This window comes from Cryphonectria parasitica (genome assembly GCF_011745365.1).
Source record: "Cryphonectria parasitica EP155 unplaced genomic scaffold M406scaffold_7, whole genome shotgun sequence".
NCBI lineage: Eukaryota > Fungi > Ascomycota > Sordariomycetes > Diaporthales > Cryphonectriaceae > Cryphonectria > Cryphonectria parasitica.
In genome coordinates this window covers 1220248-1238572 of record NW_024468915.1, presented here as the reverse complement: position 1 = coordinate 1238572, position 18325 = coordinate 1220248, and the positions used below count along the sequence as shown (strand labels likewise).

The 18325-nt window shown below is 55.0% G+C and overlaps 6 protein-coding genes across 6 annotated transcripts; 3 read left to right on the top strand and 3 right to left on the bottom strand.

Annotated features, from left to right (window-relative positions):
• Positions 1 to 46: 46 nt before the first annotated feature.
• On the bottom strand, positions 47 to 1997 carry M406DRAFT_92794 (uncharacterized protein; the record flags this gene model as incomplete). Its single annotated transcript, XM_040926232.1, has 4 exons — positions 1641 to 1997; positions 941 to 1535; positions 220 to 721; positions 47 to 110 (listed from the first exon to the last, which is right to left on the bottom strand). The coding sequence occupies exons 1-4, from the start codon at positions 1758 to 1760 to the stop codon at positions 47 to 49; spliced, it is 1281 nt and encodes a 426-aa protein (XP_040773392.1). The 5' UTR covers positions 1761 to 1997.
• A 744-nt stretch (positions 1998 to 2741) lies between these two features.
• On the bottom strand, positions 2742 to 5332 carry M406DRAFT_341643 (uncharacterized protein; the record flags this gene model as incomplete). The annotated part of the gene is made up of 3 exons (XM_040921687.1): positions 2742 to 3533; positions 3614 to 4715; positions 4797 to 5332. 3 exons carry the CDS (start codon positions 5330 to 5332, stop codon positions 2742 to 2744), a joined length of 2430 nt encoding a protein of 809 aa, XP_040773391.1.
• A 2800-nt stretch (positions 5333 to 8132) lies between these two features.
• M406DRAFT_263652 (uncharacterized protein) lies at positions 8133 to 9188 on the bottom strand (the record flags this gene model as incomplete). The annotated part of the gene is made up of 2 exons (XM_040917605.1): positions 8133 to 8734; positions 8822 to 9188. 2 exons carry the CDS (start codon positions 9186 to 9188, stop codon positions 8133 to 8135), a joined length of 969 nt encoding a protein of 322 aa, XP_040773390.1.
• Positions 9189 to 9555: 367 nt separating this feature from the next.
• On the top strand, positions 9556 to 12333 carry M406DRAFT_264793 (Nop14-like protein; the record flags this gene model as incomplete). The annotated part of the gene is made up of 1 exon (XM_040917694.1): positions 9556 to 12333. One exon carries the CDS (start codon positions 9556 to 9558, stop codon positions 12331 to 12333), a length of 2778 nt encoding a protein of 925 aa, XP_040773389.1.
• A 660-nt stretch (positions 12334 to 12993) lies between these two features.
• M406DRAFT_103137 (uncharacterized protein) lies at positions 12994 to 13524 on the top strand (the record flags this gene model as incomplete). The annotated part of the gene is made up of 1 exon (XM_040915048.1): positions 12994 to 13524. A coding segment is annotated over one exon (435 nt), but the record flags the coding sequence as incomplete, so codon positions are not given.
• Positions 13525 to 14132: 608 nt separating this feature from the next.
• On the top strand, positions 14133 to 18301 carry M406DRAFT_107877 (family 38 glycoside hydrolase). Its single transcript, XM_040915271.1, has 3 exons — positions 14133 to 14658; positions 14740 to 16471; positions 16553 to 18301. The coding sequence occupies exons 1-3, from the start codon at positions 14501 to 14503 to the stop codon at positions 17918 to 17920; spliced, it is 3258 nt and encodes a 1085-aa protein (XP_040773387.1). The 5' UTR covers positions 14133 to 14500; the 3' UTR covers positions 17921 to 18301.
• Positions 18302 to 18325: the final 24 nt, after the last annotated feature.

Genomic DNA, 18325 nt, shown 5'->3' with positions numbered 1-18325 from the left:
GTCGGGTCCAGCCTCGAGACCTATTTCTCATCCTCTCTTATCTCTCTCACGCTGAGTCGTCCTCTGGCAGCTCCTCAACCACCTTATCCACCATTTGGATCAGCTCATCTCTGTGTGCCAATGTAGGTCAGCATGTGTCCTGTCCACAGACTCGATCGAAGAAGAAAAGTACCGAAAGAAGAAAAGAAAAGAACAAGAAAACATGAGGTCAGGACTTACATATCCGGCCTTTCGCTAGGCTCGACCTTCAAACATCTCCTCACCACCTCCTTGATAGGGTCACTGATGACCAGCTCCTCGGCGGCCGCAGCACCACCACCAGCAGCCCCAGATTGGCTCAGGTTCGTCCCCTGCCTCCTTGGGGCGGCCTTCTTCTTAGTACCCCCAGGCCCTTCGTCCGGGAACCGCCAGTCGCCGCTCAGCACGCAGATGCTCAGCGACCCGCCCGTCTCGTCGCTGCGCATCTCGAAGGGCGACTTGCCAACCAGACACGCGTACAGCGTGCAGCCCAGTGACCAGATGTCGACTTTGGTGTCGATCACCGCGCCCGTCTTGACGTCGAAGAGCTCCGGCGCACGGTAAGGCATCGTGCTGTGCTCCGCAGCGGTGTCCTGGGTGGCGATGGCGAGCGACCGTGATGTTATGGGTATGGGCGACACGGCGATGGACCCAAGGTCCATGAGGATCGGCGCAGCCCCTGTGTCGTCGATCATGATGTTTCCTTTGAAGATCCCCAATCATGTCAGCTTTTGGGATCCGGCGGCGGCCATGCGTGGTTTTACCTGCAGTGAAAGAAGAGAGAGAGAGAGAGAGAGAGAGAGAGAGAGAGAGAGAGAGAGAGAGAGAGAGAGAGAGAGAGAGAGAGAGAGAGAGAGAGAGAGAGAGAGAGAGAGAGAGAGAGAGAGAGAGAGAGAGAGAGAAAGAGAAAGGTCCTTCTTACCTGGCTTGATGTCCCTGTGCGAGTAGCTCTTGACTTCACCCGCAGGGACACCTTCCTCGCCCATCAACGGCCTTTGTTGCTCCGCCTCATCATCCTCATCGGCCCCAGCCGCCGCCCTCCCCCTCTGCGGTCTATCTTTCAACGCAGCAACATTCTCATCCACCCCGTTGACGCGCATCTCCATCCGCTCACCTCCTCCAGCACCACCGCCGCCACCTCCACCTCCCGCACCCTTGTACACGTGCATCTCCCGTAGCGCCCTGCACATGCCCAGAAACAGCTGCATGAGCCTCTTCTCAGGAAACTTGGTGTGGTTGACAAGGTTGGCGTTGATGAGATCTTGCAGGTTCCCGCGGCGGTAGTAGGGCAGCAGCACGTAGACCGTCTTGGAGGCCTCGCCGCCGCCGCGCTCCTCGGCGATGGCATAGTCAACACTGTGAATGATCCCGGGGGTGTTGGCAAAGAGCTTGTAGGCGTCGACCTCCTTCATGGCCTGGGCGACGGACTCGGCGCCGAAGGGACAGCGAATCTTCTTGAGCGCGAGGAGCTCCGAGGTCGAGGTGTCTTGGACAAGGTAGACGTAGGAGAAACCGCCCTGCAGCCAAGGTCGTCAGTAAGCTGGGGACAGAGGATATGGGGCGATATAAAGAGTAGCTGGGGGGAAAGAGGTCAATAAGGGAAGAGGAGGAGGGCAACATACCTCGCCTAGTAACCTTAAGATCTTGAAGCTCCGGCTGTTGATCTTGAGCGTCGGCGAGCCCGGGAAGCAGTTCAGGCAGTTGCCCAAGGACGTGACGAGGTCGAGGAATACCTGCGCCATTGTGACTGATGGCCTTGCTCGTGTCCTGTCTGTGCCGTGGTCGGTGATTTAACTCTGCGCCCACCAGCGCAGCTGCCTTTCAGGAATGATGATGCTGCCCGCCCCGGACAAAGCGGAACCTCTCTGCTTGATGATTCTGACTGGGTTCCGTCGTCTCGTGCTCCCTCTCGAATAAATTACCACGCCGAGGTGATATTTCTTGTACCAATTGGGGTTCTGGTTGCTGAGAAGGAGGGATACACGCATACACACACAGAGAGAGAGAGAGCAAGAGGTGATTATGAGGATGATGCGACGCTGCGCAAGGAAAGCTGAAGTGTCTCGTAAGACAACAAGGTCGGGCCAATTGCGATGACGCGACAGCGTACAAGGATCCTCGCTGCGGCAGCTATGGGCGGCCGTTCGCTTGCTGCGCCCTGTTTCTTCAGGGGTCCTCTTGGCAGCGGCTTGACTCTAGAGGCTAATCACTGTAACTGCCCACTGGAGTTGGACTGAGGCTGGCAAGATACAACTTTCCAAGACACTGGCGGACACAAAAGGAGACAACAAAAGGCGAGAATTGCTTTTCCAATGCGTTGAATGTATAATGAATACTTCTTTCTTTCTGCTGCCGAATCATAAACAAGAGATGTATTCTGGTATCGTGATGATCAAGTAAGCGAGAATTAATCACCCTCTCTTCTTCTTCCATTCCGAACAGAACAAACAAAACACGTACGAACTCGAAATCGCATGCGGAAGGGGTATTTAAAGGATATAAAATACACGACAGTGCAGAGAAAAGAAAATAGACAAGAAACAAGAGACTTTCCGTCTATTTCCACACACAATACCCATAGCATCATACTTGCTTGCTTGCTTGCTCAGCGTGTTCGATCGGTCCAGTCATGTGTTTGGTGTTGCGCAGCAAACCATGACTAGATCCAGAGCTGAAAGGGAATGATTGTCTCCTTTTGGGGGAAGCGGTGATGTTTTGGTCTTCTAAAATGCATCCTCGAACGGACAGTCCACGCTGTTGTGCCCGTCCTTTTCGCAGAGCGCACACCACGCATCCGGGTCGATGATACCGCTCTCCTTGCCAGCCACCGGGCCCGGATCCATCATGCTCGGTGGCGGTCCCTTGATCTTCTCTGGAATATTACTTGCAGGCTGAGGCACAGGTGGTAGTGGCAGTCGTGGCGAGAGCGGCGCGATCTTATAATGGTCGGTGTCGGTGGGTGGTGCCAGTCCGCCGCCATCGCCCAGAGCCGGCTCGTCTTTGCCTCCTTGGTTGCCAAACATGTTGGTGCAACCCAGAATGTCGTGCCCAGAGGTCTCGCACAGCTCACACCAGAGGGTGCTGTGCTCCGTGATGGACGAGAGCCCATCGCTCGACGGCATTGTGTCCAGCGTCCGCACGCGATTGTGTGCCTTGCGCTGCGCCTGCGGCTCGGACGGTCGTATATCCGAGTCCTGGGCCAGGACCACCGTGTCACGCGAGTCGCGGACCGAGGAGCGATCGTTACCGCGCAAGGTGGCCATGCTGCCTCGGCGGAGTGCTTCCAGCTCATGCTCCATCTCCTCCTCGTGGTTGTTCTTAGTGTCGAGGAGGGCGCGGAGCTCAGCGACCTCGCGCTCCAGCTTCTCTCTCGCTGCAGTGTCGTCTGTGCCCGTGGATGGCCGCTCGACATCGCCAGGCACCGAGTCTCTGCTCAGGGAGTGGATGATGGCCTTCAGGCCTCTGATCTCATCCTCCTTCTGCTCAAGTTCCTTGAAGAGTGCGGGTTGGTCTTCCTTGCCGATCCATTCGTCCCGTGCGCGCCGGCGGCTGCCTTCTCCCGCTCCCGCCTGAGCTCGGCGCGTGTCCTCTCGACCTCGCCTCTCAAGAATTCCACCTCCCCCCTCGCCTCGGCCTCGCCCCTCCTCGCATCTTCCAGGCCCTCTTCCAGCTCCTGCACCAGCTCCTCTAGCTGCTTCAACTGCGTCGCAACCGCATCCACATCGCTCTCCCGCTCCGAAATATGTTGTATGTCCTGCATGAGCTCCTCTATGCGCTTCTCGTAAACCCTCTCCGTCTCTGAGCTCGCCAGCTCCAACGTATCGATAGTACTCCGGAAGTCGGCTCTGTGCGTGTCGAACTCTGCCGTGAGCATCGCGATCTTCTCGTTCTTCTCCTTGATAAGTGCCCGCAGGTGTGCCGTGTCCTTATCATCCAGGCTGTCTTTTCGGGCCGGCGCGGGCAGCTCGACCTGCTCCATGAGGCTTTGCACCTCCGTAAGGCTGCTCTCCATTTCCACCAGCGTCGCTGCCTGTTCCTTTAGCTGCCTGTCCCGGTCTGCCACCTCGGCGCGTAACCTCTCGATCTCCTCGTCCTGGGGTGCCGCCTGCCGTGATAAACCGTGCTGCGTCTGCCCCGACGAGGGCCTGCCTGGTTCTCTGGGCCCCGTTATACCGTTGCCCACAGGCACGTGCTCTTCGTCTATAGAGAGCCCTGTGCTTTGTGCCGAGAGAGCCGAGGTGCTGCGCGGCCCCGTGCTGAAGTTGCGATTTGGCTGTAACATGCCCCTCTTGGCTGGGTCGCCTGGGGTCGGTGGCCCTCGGGCGCTGTGGGAGAACTTGTTCTGTGTTGGACTTCCGTATCGTGGCATGTTCTTGGCAGGAGTGCCCAGGCTCGGCCGTGCGCCTGGATTGACCTGAAGCTTGCGTGTTGGCGATTCCGTCCCGGAGAGTGAGGGTCTCGACTTCTTTCCCAAAGGACTCGACGCGCGGCCCGGTCCGACCGACTTGCTGAACTGAGCCACAGATGCGGTAGGTGGGGTGTAGTTTGTTGAGTTTTGGGTGCCGGCCTTCAGACCGTTTGCAGGGACGGAACTCATTGGAAAGTAAGAGGAATTCGGCGGAGGTTCGCGCTTGACGGCCTTGTTCAGCGGGAGGAAGATGCCTGCACCTGGTATGCTTGTGGTAAAGTAGGATACACTGGAGCAAAACGTGCATCAGTAAACATGGTCATAGGGAGGAGGGAATACAGGTAAAGTCTTCTGAAAGGAGCAGACGGACCCATCCACATCACCATTATTCTTGCCGCGAGGCGCAAAGTCGGGTCGCAACTCGACACCAGCAAAAACACCCTTCTTGCCCGGGATCGTGCCAACAAAGCGCACCATTCCTTGCATGTCACCAGGGACGTCCACCGTGTCGCCCACCGTGACATCACCACCAAACGCGGCGCCCGCCCTTGGTGTCAAAGGCGAGGGCGCCATCTTGTTGTTGGGCGAGGAGGAACCGTTCAAGGTGGCAAGGGCGTAAATCTCGGAGGCATCAGGAATCGTAGCGAGGGAGTTCGACGTCAGGGCAGCCTGCGAGCCCTTGCGCTGCAGCAAGGGGACGGGTGGGGTGGATGTGGACGAGGAATCGACGTATGCACTTCTGAGGTTGGGTGTCGAGGCTGTGAGGATTCTCCCTGGCCCTGGAAGTTTGCGAGTGTTTGGTCTGCGGAGGCTTCGTGGCGTCGTAGGGGTGGTGGGAGTGGTGATGGTGGTGGTGGTGGTGTTGTTGTTCTGAATGGGGGGGGCGGCTACCTGAGATGAAGACATGACGAATAGCGGCGGGTGGAAAGATGTAGGGCCCCTGTCGCCGCCTGTGTGTGTGGTTCCACTGTTTACAGCGACTTGCAGGTGCCGAACGAGATCCTACCCGTCGCTCTACCGCGGGTCTCAGAAGGCCCCTGGCTGCTGTGAACCCTGGCACCCCTTCAGCGGTAGAGACCCTAGTGAATCACCACCCTTTTCTCAGCCAGACTTTGGGTGCCCGTGGCCCCCCAAACACACAAGCCAGCGGTCGAGCTAAGGGTTTGGAGACAGCTCTCTCCCCAACGATCGTCCCTGTCTCAAGGCTCTTTCTTCTCTGCGCCTCTCTCTCTTCTCTGTCGACCCCCCCACTGGGATGACCACCACACAAGAACCTTTGTCCTGAGGCTCGGCGGGAGCGACAAACTGAACTAGCCTAGTGGGCTTCAGAGAGAAGCTTTCGGCGCGCGACGCGGTCCGTATCGAGAGTCTGTGTGTCCAGATCTAAATTGGCGATGGCGCAGAGAAATCGTCAACGGCGTCGTCCGTAGGGGCAAGTCGGAGATTTGGTCAGGTTTAGTAGCAATTAGAGCCTGAGTATACGAGGAGAAGAGGTAATAAGAATGCTTGGGGGGAGGAGGGGAATGACAACGCGTTGATGAGGAATGGAGAGGGGGTAATTGGTCTTATTAGAGAAGATCAGAAAGATCATTTAACCAGGGACAGCAACGACGTCAAGGTATTCTGACAGGCAGAACAAATTGTGGGCAAGGGTCTCCTCTTCTCTCGTGGACGACATCACGGGCTAGTCCCAATGTTAATACAGTGTCCACAGTTGACAGGCCAGCTAATCCCGCCCAACTGCCAGTTGCCCCTCGCTAATGGTTGAATTTGTTATGTTGGGGACGAAGCAAAAGCAACGTGGAAGGGCATGATGATGCAGGCGATATGCAACTAAGAACAAGGCTGTTGTGTTGTTTGGCTGTCCAAGCTCGAGTCCACAGTTCCTTCGTCTAGTCACCTCGCCAACCGATGCGCGCTGCAGGTGCTTGATGACAGCAGAGACAGACGCTCACGGCACAACAAACAATCTGCACGCAGTACAGTATGTTCAGCTACTGGACTCAGCTACCCTACCAGGATGACACGTGATCGCAATTTTGTCGTCGAGTTCTGCAAAGACGTGGGAGAATGAGAGAGAGAGAGAGAGAGAGTGACCAGGGGAGGACTAGATTAATACGACCAAGCACTGCACAACCTCCTTTAAAGTGTTTTGAGTAAACGGAAATCGGGAGAGCCAAGACGGCAGGACACGAGATGAACACGAACCATTACTAGCAGCACTACGGTAATCATATCAAAATACTACAGCTCCTTTCTCATTGGCACACGTTGTCGTTCCCTTGTGAGACAGTGCAACCACACGGCTCGTCTTCTGCGATTCGCGATAAACAGAAGATTTTGCCCTCGATTTTATTGCGGCTACATTAGAGACCGGGAAGCGGGGTCTTTCCCGGGACATCCTCTTTTTTTTGGGGGGGGGGGGGTTCAAGATTCGACCTGGACTCGGTTGCGTCGGGCTGCGACCTCAGGAAAATGGAAAATCGATGGATGGCTAACATCTCCAACGGGGCCCTTATGCAGGAACAGGAACAAGACCGGCTGGCCCGAGTGAGTGATGGGGATGGACCCGCAAAACTCTGGGGCCATCATGGTACAAACTACTTTGTACTGTGTACCATAATGTATGGGTCCAGGCCGGCTTGGAGGGGCTCTCCTGAGACTATCGCCCACGGATATTGGCAATGTTACCCAAAAACACTTATTAACCCCCGGGGGCGTTCATGCTCTTCTAACCTCCTTGGATAAAACGTACACTGGAATACGAGAAGGTAAGGCAAGGAATTGATGCGCTTCAGGCCTCTGGGAATGTCATGTTGTACAAAACGAACAGTGGTAGCAATTCAATGAATAGCCAAGTCGAATGCTGGGTGACTCTATTTGTTCTTCTTAAGAATACAGGGACATGATTTCTAATCACTAAGATGAAGACTTTATGGAAGGACGCAAATAATTTGGGTTATGATGAGCTTAATTCAATAAGATTGACAACCGTGACATGAGTGTCACTCACACGGCAGTCAAGCACTGCTCTGGCCACTCAAGCCAGGGACGAGCTGAAAGCCACTGCACGACGTCGAGTAGTGACAACATCGAGTATCACGCGAACGCGTATTTGCAGCAGTTACGTAAACGGATTTGTGTCTCGAATAGTCTTGAGCGTCTTGTTTGCAGTTAATATTCTGTTGCTGATTTTGGGATTAAGGAGAGCGAGGACAACGTCTTGTCGATAAAATTCCCCTGGTGTGGGTAGTTGTTGATCCCATGCAGCTAACAGATTGTACTTTGAGATTGATGTTGTTTATCATGCCCTCCAACCCTAACTGCAGTCGAGAGAGACCAAACAATGCTGCAAAGTCGGTGGAAACAGTGCTCCACCCCATTTCGTTAATGGTATCTCCCTCTTTCTCAGTGTTAATTCGAGAGGAATATAGACTTTGGTCGATCTCCGGAGAACTCCGTAAGACATACACGCTCGCCATCGAGACTTCCCTTCGAAGAGTGATGTATGTACATGGCATAAAGAAGCCATTGCTTCGCGAGAATCAACCCTGAAGCTAACCAGTATCTGGTGGGATGTGGTGGCTGGTTGACAAAGCACGGTTCTGAATGTTTGTCATAAAAGCCGTAGTCATGCACAACATAATGCCACGCCCGTATTTCCACAACGGCCTGAATTTAAAATCTGATCTCGCCCGAGGTGCTTTCAGGGCGGCGCGTTGTCTTCGACCTCGATGATGTCAGATCGACCCAGTGGGCGCGTTCCATCGTTCAACACCATGGCCTCGCGATGGCGATGCCTCAGCCTTTGTTCCTCGGGGCTTTGCTCCATATGTCTTGGCGTAGGCTCAGCTTGGTCGTTGTCAATGATCTCGGACTCGATGTGGATCGAGGCGAAAACCCCAAAAGTCTCCGAAACGTTTTTCGGCATCAAGCCAGCCTCGGCAAGGGCTTCCCGGCCTATGGGACACCGTTGGATTCCATGGATGATCTCAACGATCCGGTTCTGTTTGTATAGATACTGGAAGAAATTGTGTTCCCTCTCGTCCGGTGTGTCCCCCCAGTTCTGCCTCGCCAGCCACTTCTCCACGATGCCAGCCTTGACGGCTTGCTGTGATCCGTATTTCTGCATGAGCTGGCTGAGGAACATGAGGGGGAGCTTCTCGGCCATGTCGCGCAATCCGTACTCGTCAAAGTACTTGTCGTCCAGCTTCTCGAGGGGCGCCCGGTCAGTGAGGCAAAACTCCAGGGAGCGCACGAAGGCAGCATACGCGCGCGGGGTATTAAACTTCGGCACAGTTTCTGTGTCTCTGTCAGCAGTGGCCATCACCAGAACGTCGGCTCAGGCAAGTCGCAACGAATACATTCGTGTGTCAGAAGAAAGGGATATCGTACGGGGATCTGTAATATAAGCCAAAGTGCGGAGGCACTTCAGGCGCTCGTCGTAGTCTGGCCGCGTGATGCCCCAGAGGAGATAGTCTATCGTTTCGCCGTCGTTGACCGCCCTATCGGTGACGATCTTGCTCGATATATCCCGGATGGCATAGTTGTAGTGACTGAGAAGCGTGTCTAGAGTGTTCGACCTGAGAGAGTCCTCTGTCTCCTGCGTGATATACTGCGTTGTTGGCTGCTGCTGTTTGACCTCCGCATCGTCGCGCACTCGCTCCAGGACCATGTCAATCATAGCAAGCGCACCGATCGCCGCAGCTGTCAAGCCCAAGAGGATCGCGCGATCATCGCGCACCAGACTGAGAAGCGACATATTGTGCGCTCGTGCTTTGCGCCAGCTGTGAAGCTGGTCGCAAGGTTAGGAGTCGAATCGTATGCAAGACCGGAGCCCTTTCACCAAGTACATTGAAGTTGTAAGTAGTGGTGTGAACGGGCTAAGCTAGGGATCAGAGCTGTGACGTTGCTAGGCCCGCCAGGGTCTTATCCGCTGAATTCTGCCGACCCCGCCCCCCGGCTGCGCCTGACCGCCAAAAGTTTTACTGCTATCGATAAGTAACGAATATGCGAGTTTCTGAAAACTCAGCTTCGCAGCCTTTCAACTTACACCCCGAATTGCCAACACCATACGCCTCCAGGACTGAGGGACTGCCTCACTCCCCACCCTCCCACATTCCTCCAAGATGCCTGCATCACAGCTCAAGAGGCTCAAGGCCTCTCTCCGAGATCAAGGCATTGTCGGACCGCAACAATCTAAGAAGCAAAAAAAGAAGAATGCCCAAGATGAGCGCGGCCGGAACGACAGACGTCTCCAGCGCGGTGCCGCTCTCGAGAACATCCGCGAGCAGTTTAACCCGTTCCAGTTCAAGACAAATGCACGAGGCCCAAAATTCGAAGTCACTACCAACAAGCCCGAGAAGAAAAAGGGGATACTCGGTCGTCCAGGAATGGCCAAGGCGTTGGGCGAGGAGAGACGGAAAGAGACACTTTTGGTCGAGATGCAGCGGCGCAACAGGACTGGTGGCATCTTCGACAGACGGTTTGGAGAGGGCGACCCTAACATGACGCCTGAGACAGCCGCCGCTCACCGTTTTGCAATGGAGAAACAGAGGGCACACAAGAAGACCTCTATGTTCGACCTGGAAGAGGACGATGACCTGTCGCAGGGCATCAGTCTGACGCACGCGGGAAAGTCTCTTACTTTTGGCGACGACGGAGAGCTCTTGGATGACTTCGACGAGGAGTTCTCGGAGGACGGATCCGATATGTCAGACCTCGAGGAGCACAACAGGAAACGCCTGAAGCGGTTGCGGGACCAGGTCGCTCTCCACGAGGGAGGTGACCAGGAGGAGCCCGAGAGAAAGAAAACGAAGAAAGAAGTCATGGAGGAGGTCATTGCCAAATCCAAACTTCACAAGTACGAGCGGCAAGCAGCCAAGGAGGACGACGAGGATCTGAGGCTGGAGCTAGACAAGGAGACGGCGGACATACGGAGGCTGTTGCTCGGACAGAACCGGAAGGACGTAGAAAGAACACGGAACGGCGAAAAGCAGGACGATTTGAAAGCGATCGCCATCCCTGGCGTCGACAAAGACGCATTCGAGAAGGACTACGACCTTGCTGTCAAGAAGATGGTGGCAGACAAGCGGGCGAAACCAACCATGAGAACGAAGACTGAGGAACAGGTTGCTGAGGAGCAATCCAATCGCCTCCGTGAGCTTGAAGAGAAGAGACTCAAGCGTATGAGAGGCGAGGAAGTGCGCGACTCCGAGGAAGAGGAAGATGACGACGATTCCGACAACAACAAGGCCAACAAAAGACCAGCCGTGGAGATCATTAGAGACAACGGCGGCAGCAGCGAAGATTTTGGACTCGGAAAGGGCATCAAGATGCGGCCGACAGCTACGGAGCTCGGATTCGATGATGAGGACGACTTCATAATCGACGATGATCTGGTTGCGAGTGGCTCCGACATTGAAGACGTTGACGACGACGATGCATTCGATGAGAGCGACGTTGAGGGAGCAGAAGAATTCGAAGACGATGAGGATGACGAGTTCACGAAGGGGCTACTCACCGAGAGTGAGAGTAAGGATGCTGTCTTCAGCGAAGCCAAACATGGCCAAGATGGCGGACGCGCTGAGGACGGACTGCCTTACACGTTCCCGTGCCCGCAGACTCACCCTGAATTCCTGGCGGTCATACAGGACATCCCGCTCTCCAAGGTTCCGACCGTCATCCAGCGCATACGGGCCTTGTACCACCCCAAGCTTCTGAGTACAAACAAGGAGAAGCTTGGAAACTTCTCCAGAGTCCTGGTACAGCATATTGCTCACATGCAGGACGTCTCCGGCGAGGACCTCTACGCCGTTCTCGAGCTGCTGATACGACATGTGCATTCTCTAGCGAAAATGTTTCCTATCGAAATTGCCAAGGAATTCCGATCATACCTGGAGGAGATGGAGAACGACCGACCCTTACATCCGAGCCTCGGAGATCTGTACATTCTGACAGCTATCGGGTCTATCTTCCCAACGTCGGACCACTTTCACCAAGTCGTCACGCCGGCTATGCTATCCATGGGACGCTTCTTAGGCCAGAAGATTCCAGGCAGTCTGGCAGATTATGCCACTGGAACATATCTGTCCACATTGGCTGTACAGTATCAGAAGCTTGCGAAGCGCTATGTGCCCGAAGTCATGAACTTCACTCTGAACACGATCTGTGCGCTGGCACCTGCGCAGGCTCGGGCGCAGCTTGGGGCTTTCCCCGTTCACGAACCAGCAGCCGCCATACGGACAACGAATGCGAAGGGGGTCTCAGTTCGTAAACTTAAGAGCTATGACTGCTCAGCGGCGAAGGAAGACGACTCCAGCGAGACGGCAAAATCGTTAAAGGTCGCGCTTCTGAGTGCCAACATCTCCCTGCTGCAAGCAGCGTCCGAAACTTGGACGGGAAAGGCGTCTTTCCACGAGACTTTCGAGCCTGCCGCCAAGACTCTGAAGCATCTCACCTCCAAAGTCAATCGGACACACCTACCAGATGCTCTGCTCCAGGAGGCCGAGCGGACGGCCACGCACTTGTCGCGCGCTATGAAGGTTGCCACGCTATCACGACGGCCACTAGAGCTGCATAATCACCGACCCCTGGCCATCAAGACGTACATACCCAAGTTCGAGGATGACTTCGATCCCGACAAGCACTACGATCCGGACCGGGAGCGGGCGGAGCTGGCCAAACTCAAGGCAGAGCATAAGAAGGAGCGCAAGGGGGCGATGCGCGAGCTGCGCAAGGACGCCAACTTTCTGGCCCGCGAAAAGCTTCGCCTCAAGAAGGAGAAGGATGCGGCATACGAGAAGAAATACAAACGACTTGTTGCGGAGATCCAAGGCGAGGAGGGACACCAGGCCAACCTGTACGACAAGGAAAAGTCAGCCAGGAAGAGGGCCAAGAACCGGTAAAGAACAGGAACAAGCACTATACTGGCATTGGCCATTGTTCTCTGTACAAATACCATCAAGTTTGTTTATGTTGCACCACAAAATGATGCTGGTGATAGTTTTGTGTCCACACATGCTGGAGAGCTCATCTGTGCATGGTCTTCTTTTTCTCTACTAATTCCCAGACACTGTATATGATTGTGAAGTTGGTTGCATGATGATCATGGATCACTGTTACATTGCGCACAGCAGGATGAGCATTGAGGGTCTGGCCCTGAAGACACAACAAGGGCGACCAGCCGTCTAGAGGATCAGTAAGTACACTTGCTCCAACAACACATTCACATCTTACTATTTCCCTGTTGACATTCTTTAGCATATCTCTGCAGCAGAAGTCTGCATGCATGATATAAGTTGACAGACTGGACTAGGAAATCAGACGGGAACACCTCCCGTATCCAGATTCCCAGATTGCAATGTTGCCTTTGTCAGGCACCTGGTCCTGTTGAGGGGCATATGATGCCTATCCTCGATGAGGTGGTCAGGCGTCGAAATGGCTCCCTCCTGCTTGCGACCCTGGACTACCTGCTGCTAGGGAGGGACGGAAGCTGCGATGATGGACGATGTTGAAGTCCCCATGCAAGCTCCCCCATCCTCACGATCACGATGTCATCACAAGGAGGTGGACCAATCAACCCTTATGTCGTTTGCTGCGGAGCTTATGGGCAGTTTTTATCCTCAGCCCAACCCTTCCCTCAGTGCCCCGTCCTTTTCTTTCTCCCCACCATCCTTCAATCTTCAGATCCTACTCCACCTCCATCCTCTTCATTCAATTGCCAACTTGGACTGGAGTCTACTGGCAGAGCTATTTGCCTCCTCCACCAGCTTCCGGCATCTTCTCCTGGGACACCATCTCCCTCCCTCATCTGTTCCGGACCATTCCTTCACCTACCTACCTCTCCTTCAACACAATACTTAAGCAGCATTGTTTCAACTCCATTTCTCGATAACAGTCTTTTCCCCTCGTATCTTCTCTCAACGCTCGATCGATTGACCTTTCTTCGTACCTTTTCGCCCATCCTCTTTCGCGTACCCAATACTCCTCGTCACGTTTGAGTTCGGCTTTCTGTAGACGGGAAGGCCTATGCACAACATCTACAAAGCCACACGAGAATCAAGCATGACCATTTAGGAAGATGAGGTACGTTGTACATTGAGAACGGGTCTGTCTGGTCTCGCACGCTGTCACAATGTTTGTGCTTTCGTCGCTGGAACAAGTGCTCCCTGACGATTGACATGATTTCGACGTCCTTATCCCCATCTCAATTCCCATACCAATGCTACGTTACTCTGCGGAGTCTTTAGCATGTTCTCACCTGCCTAACGCGTCCTCCAAAACGTCCAAACCCCCTGACATCCTTGCATTTCCCGCCTATTCCCGCCGGCATGGCAGGCCTCTAGCCAGCAGCGCTCGGCCCCCCTGTTAGTTCCCCTCAGCACAGAACCCCGCACCGCAGGCCGGCTTGCACGGCCATGGTTGGTCAATCCGAGGAATCCGTTGCGTCGGCACGTGGCTGGGTTGTATGGCGACCTGGTGGAGGAGGACTCGATTGGAGGGCGAAGCTCCTGTGGGGCACGCCCTCCGCCCGCATTGCCTCACTACGCAGTAGCTCCCGGGGTTACTTGTTACGTCGTCTGCTGCAGCAGCTCCTCATCCTCGCCTCAGTCCGCCCAGACAACAACAACTGCATCTGCTGCAGCTCAGCTTCACCTTCATCTTTGTTTTCATCATCAACATCATCACCATCACCACATATACCCACCAATCATTATTTGCATTGCACGATAGTCCTCTGGGGGCTATAGATATTGCTATTGCAATTGTTGGATATTTACTCTACAGAGCGCATACCACTAACTCTCCACTCTTTTCTTCTGTATTAGCTCTCTAACTGAAGCCCCCGGCGGCGTCGGTGACGCGGCCGACCACATTGACGGTGTAGCCCCAGCTTCTGCTGCTGCTGCTGTGAACGACAACGAGTATCCCACTTTCGACAAAGACAAACTCACCACTACCGAGAAAGCTCCTGCCTCGGAGCACAAGGGAGTTTCGCATACCCCCACCCTGCAGACAGCTCTGCCAGTCTCTCTTCTCGCTCCCGCTGCTTCTTCCGAGAGCAACGACAACATGGGCGGTGAGCGTGACATGGCCCGGCTTCTGAAGCCAAAGGCCGACTACCCGGTCATGGTTCAGAAGCCAGTCGCCAAGCTCTTTCAGAAGCTATATCTTGATCGCATCGAGGGCACGTACAAGACTGGCGCTTATGAGAAGTGGAACCTTCAAGCGTAAGCACTCCCTCTCTCGCCTGGAAGCACCTGCTCCTGTCGTCTCCTGCATTCATGATGTGCTAAATTTTTCCATGACAGACTACTGAACGAGGGTGAGGCCGCAGGTGAGCCTCACGTGTACCTCGATTCGTGGGCTGCCCCGGACCTGGAACGCCCTACCTTCGAGGACGCCGTCTCCCAGGAGTTCGACCGCCACATCAAGGTCGGCTCGCAATTCGGACCGGCTTGGTCGACCCACTGGGTTAAGGTCCGGCTTACCGTTCCTGAGGAGCTTCGAGACAAGGAGCACCTCGAGTTCCATTGGGATGCTGGAAACGAAGGCATGGTCTGGACGGAAGACGGAAACCCTATCCAGGGCTTCAGCGCGAGCGACCGTCCCGAGTGGATCCTGCCCGAGGAGTACCGTGATGGAAAGGAACACACGTTCTACATCGAGGTCGCTTGTAATGAGATGTTCGGCAACGGCGCTGGTATTTCACCTCCAGATCCGAACAAGACATACACACTGAGAAAGGCCAGCATTGTTGCCGTTAACCTGCAGGCGCGCCAACTCTACGTCGACATGTGGATCATCGGCGACGCTGCGAGGGAGCTTCCCAAGGAGTCCTGGGAGCAGCATGAGGCTCTGAAGACCATCACCCGCATGATCGAGGTCCTGAATGTCGAGGACAAGGACTCCGTTTTGAAGGCTCGAGAGATCGCCAGGGGGTACATCGGAAACGTTGATTCTGCCGAGGTCTACGAAAGCGGCAAAGAGCCCATGGTCTATGGCGTTGGTCACTGCCACATCGACACATGCTGGCTGTGGCCTTGGGCCGAGACCAAGCGCAAGGTCGCTCGGTCTTGGACTAACCAGTGCAACCTGATGGAGCTGTACCCGGAGCTGAACTTTGCATGCTCACAAGCCCAGCAGTTCAAGTGGCTCAAGCAGTACTACCCATACGCCTTTGACCGCGTAAAGGAGAAGGTAAAGGCCGGACAGTTCCAGCCCATCGGAGGCAGCTGGGTCGAGCACGACACCAACATGCCTAGCGGCGAGTCTCTTGTGCGCCAGTTCGTGTACGGCCAGCGCTTCTTCGAGGCCAATTTCGGTGATCGCTCCAAGACCTTCTGGCTTCCCGATACCTTCGGCTATTCCGCCCAGCTTCCACAGCTCTGCAGACTTGCCGGCATGGACCGGTTCCTGACGCAGAAGCTGAGCTGGAACAACATCAACAATTTCCCCCACACCACCTTCAACTGGGTTGCCATAGACGGATCCCAGGTCATGTGCCACATGCCTCCCTCGGAGACCTACACGGCTAATGCACACTACGGCGACGTGAAGCGGAGTATCTCAAAGCACAAGTCGATGGATCAGGATCACACGTCTCTCCTCGTCTTTGGCAAGGGCGACGGTGGTGGCGGCCCTCTGGTTGAGCACATTGAGAAGCTTCGGCGCTGTCGTGGTATGGCTGACACCACAGGGACCGGCGCCGTGCCTCGCATCCACATGGGCAAGACTGTCGATGACTTTTTTGACCAGCTGCTGCCCAAGTCTGACAAGCTCGTCACCTGGTTTGGCGAGCTCTACTTCGAGCTGCACCGTGGCACTTACACCACTCAGGCTAACAACAAGCATAACAACCGTGCGTCCGAGTTCCTTTTGAGAGCCGTGGAGCTTTATGCCACCATAGCCTCCCTCAACAACGAGGGTTACCAATACCCCAAGGCCAGCATCGACAAGATGTGGGAGGCTGTCCTTCTGTGCCAGTTTCACGATTGCCTGCCCGGCAGCTGCATTGAGATGTGCTACGACGATTCCGACAAGGTGAGTGAGGCAATCAGGGATTTCTTTAACCTTCTCTCTCAGTCTTCTATTCCAGCCGACACGACACTAAACATTCAACAGCTCTATGCTGAGGTATTTGAGATTGGTCACAAACTGATCGCAGAGGCCTCCTCCGCAATGGATCTCTCTCGCGTTGAGGCTACGACGGTGGAGGAGGGCGCTGCTCTCAACGCCCTGTTCTGGCCTCGCCAGCAGCTTGTTCAAATCTCTGACGACAAGGTTGCTGTTGCCTGTGGCGATGGCCCGCTGCTGGAGCTGAAGCCTCTCGAGTCACTGTCTGCAGAGAGTGCTGCCGTCTCGATCGAGGAGCTGTCCGATGGCGTCTTCGCCCTGCAGAACGACCAGCTCAAGGTCAAGGTCGAGAATGGTGTCATCACCTCTGTATATGACCGCAAGGCCGACCGTGAGGTCCTCGCAAAGGGCGGCAAGGCTAACCAATTCGTCATTTTCGACGACAAACCCCTCTACTGGCAGGCCTGGGACGTGGAGTGGTACCATCTCGACAGTCGCAAGGAGCTCTCTGTCCACGACAGCAAGATCAGCGAGAACAAACCCCACCGTGTTGCCGTGTCCAGCCGTGTCCAGATCAGCGAGAAGAGCCACCTGGTCTCTACAGTCTCACTCAGCGCTTCCCTCAAGGGACAGCCTTCCTATGTTGAGATCGAGACCGAGGTTGAGTGGCACGAGGACCTCAAGTTCCTCAAGGTCGAGTTCCCGGTTGACGTTCGCAACACCGAGGCCAACTACGAGATTCAATATGGTATCGTCAAGCGCCCCACTCACTACAACACTGACTGGGACATGGCCAAGTTTGAGGTCTGTCATCACAAGTTCGCCGACCTTTCCGAGCGCAACTATGGTGTCTCCATCCTCAACGATAGCAAGTATGGTTTCGCCACCGTCGGCAACCTCATGCGTCTGTCTCTGCTACGCGCCCCCAAGGCGCCTGACGCGCATGCCGATATGGGTCCCCACAAGATCCGCTACGCAATCCTGCCTCACGATGGTCCACTGGGCCCTGCCACTGTCCGTGCAGGCTACGAGTTCAACTCACCCATCAAGCTCGTCCGCAAGCCTCATCACTATCAGCCGGCGACTGCGGCCCTGTCTCATGACAGCCCTGTCAAGCTTGTCGGTGACCACGCCGTGATCCTGGACTGTGTCAAGCGCGGTGAGGACGACGAGGACGTCTCCGTTGGCGACCTCCCCGTTCGCAAGGGCAAGTGCGTCATTGTGCGCATGTACGAGTCCCTCGGCGGCCGCGCCCGTACCGCCATCGGCACCAAGTGGAATGTCAAGAAGGTCACCAAGGTCAACATCCTCGAGGACGAGGTTCCTGACGAGGCTGAGCTGCAGAAGAATGACGAGGGTAACTACCCCGTCACCCTGCGGCCTTTCGAGGTCGCCACCTTCCGTCTGCAGCTGTAGATTTCAGATCCAACCCTCCCAGTCTCCCGACATTGATCATTTCACCGAGTAAGGCAACAGTTGGTTTTCGAGTTTATCAGATTGAGCAGCTGTGACTTTGGGAAGAAGCGAATCAAACCAGCTCAAGCTTCATCAGGCTTGATGATGTTGGGGCAGGGCTCTTCTTTGGTCTCTGTTCGTTGCTCAAATGAACTGATGGATGGATGCGCTGAGTGTTTGATGGGTGGAGGGGCAGGGGGAAATGGGCGGCAATCAGACAAAACAAAAACCCTATCGACGTGATAGAGCGTGTACTTTTTAGTTGCCATACCGCTGCAGCGGCACTACGAGTCCCAAGGCTCGGAGAATTTCGGCATAGCAAATCAGAGTGTGAATTATGACTTCTACATAAACTTTGTCTCTTAC

Coding starts and splice junctions, on each gene's coding strand:
- M406DRAFT_107877 (XM_040915271.1), top strand. CDS start 14,501: ATGGGCGGTGAGCGTGACATGGCCCGGCTTCTGAAGCCAAAGGCCGAC. Junction 14,659..14,739: donor GAGAAGTGGAACCTTCAAGC/GTAAGCACTCCC, acceptor TTTCCATGACAG/ACTACTGAACGAGGGTGAGG. Junction 16,472..16,552: donor GCTACGACGATTCCGACAAG/GTGAGTGAGGCA, acceptor AACATTCAACAG/CTCTATGCTGAGGTATTTGA.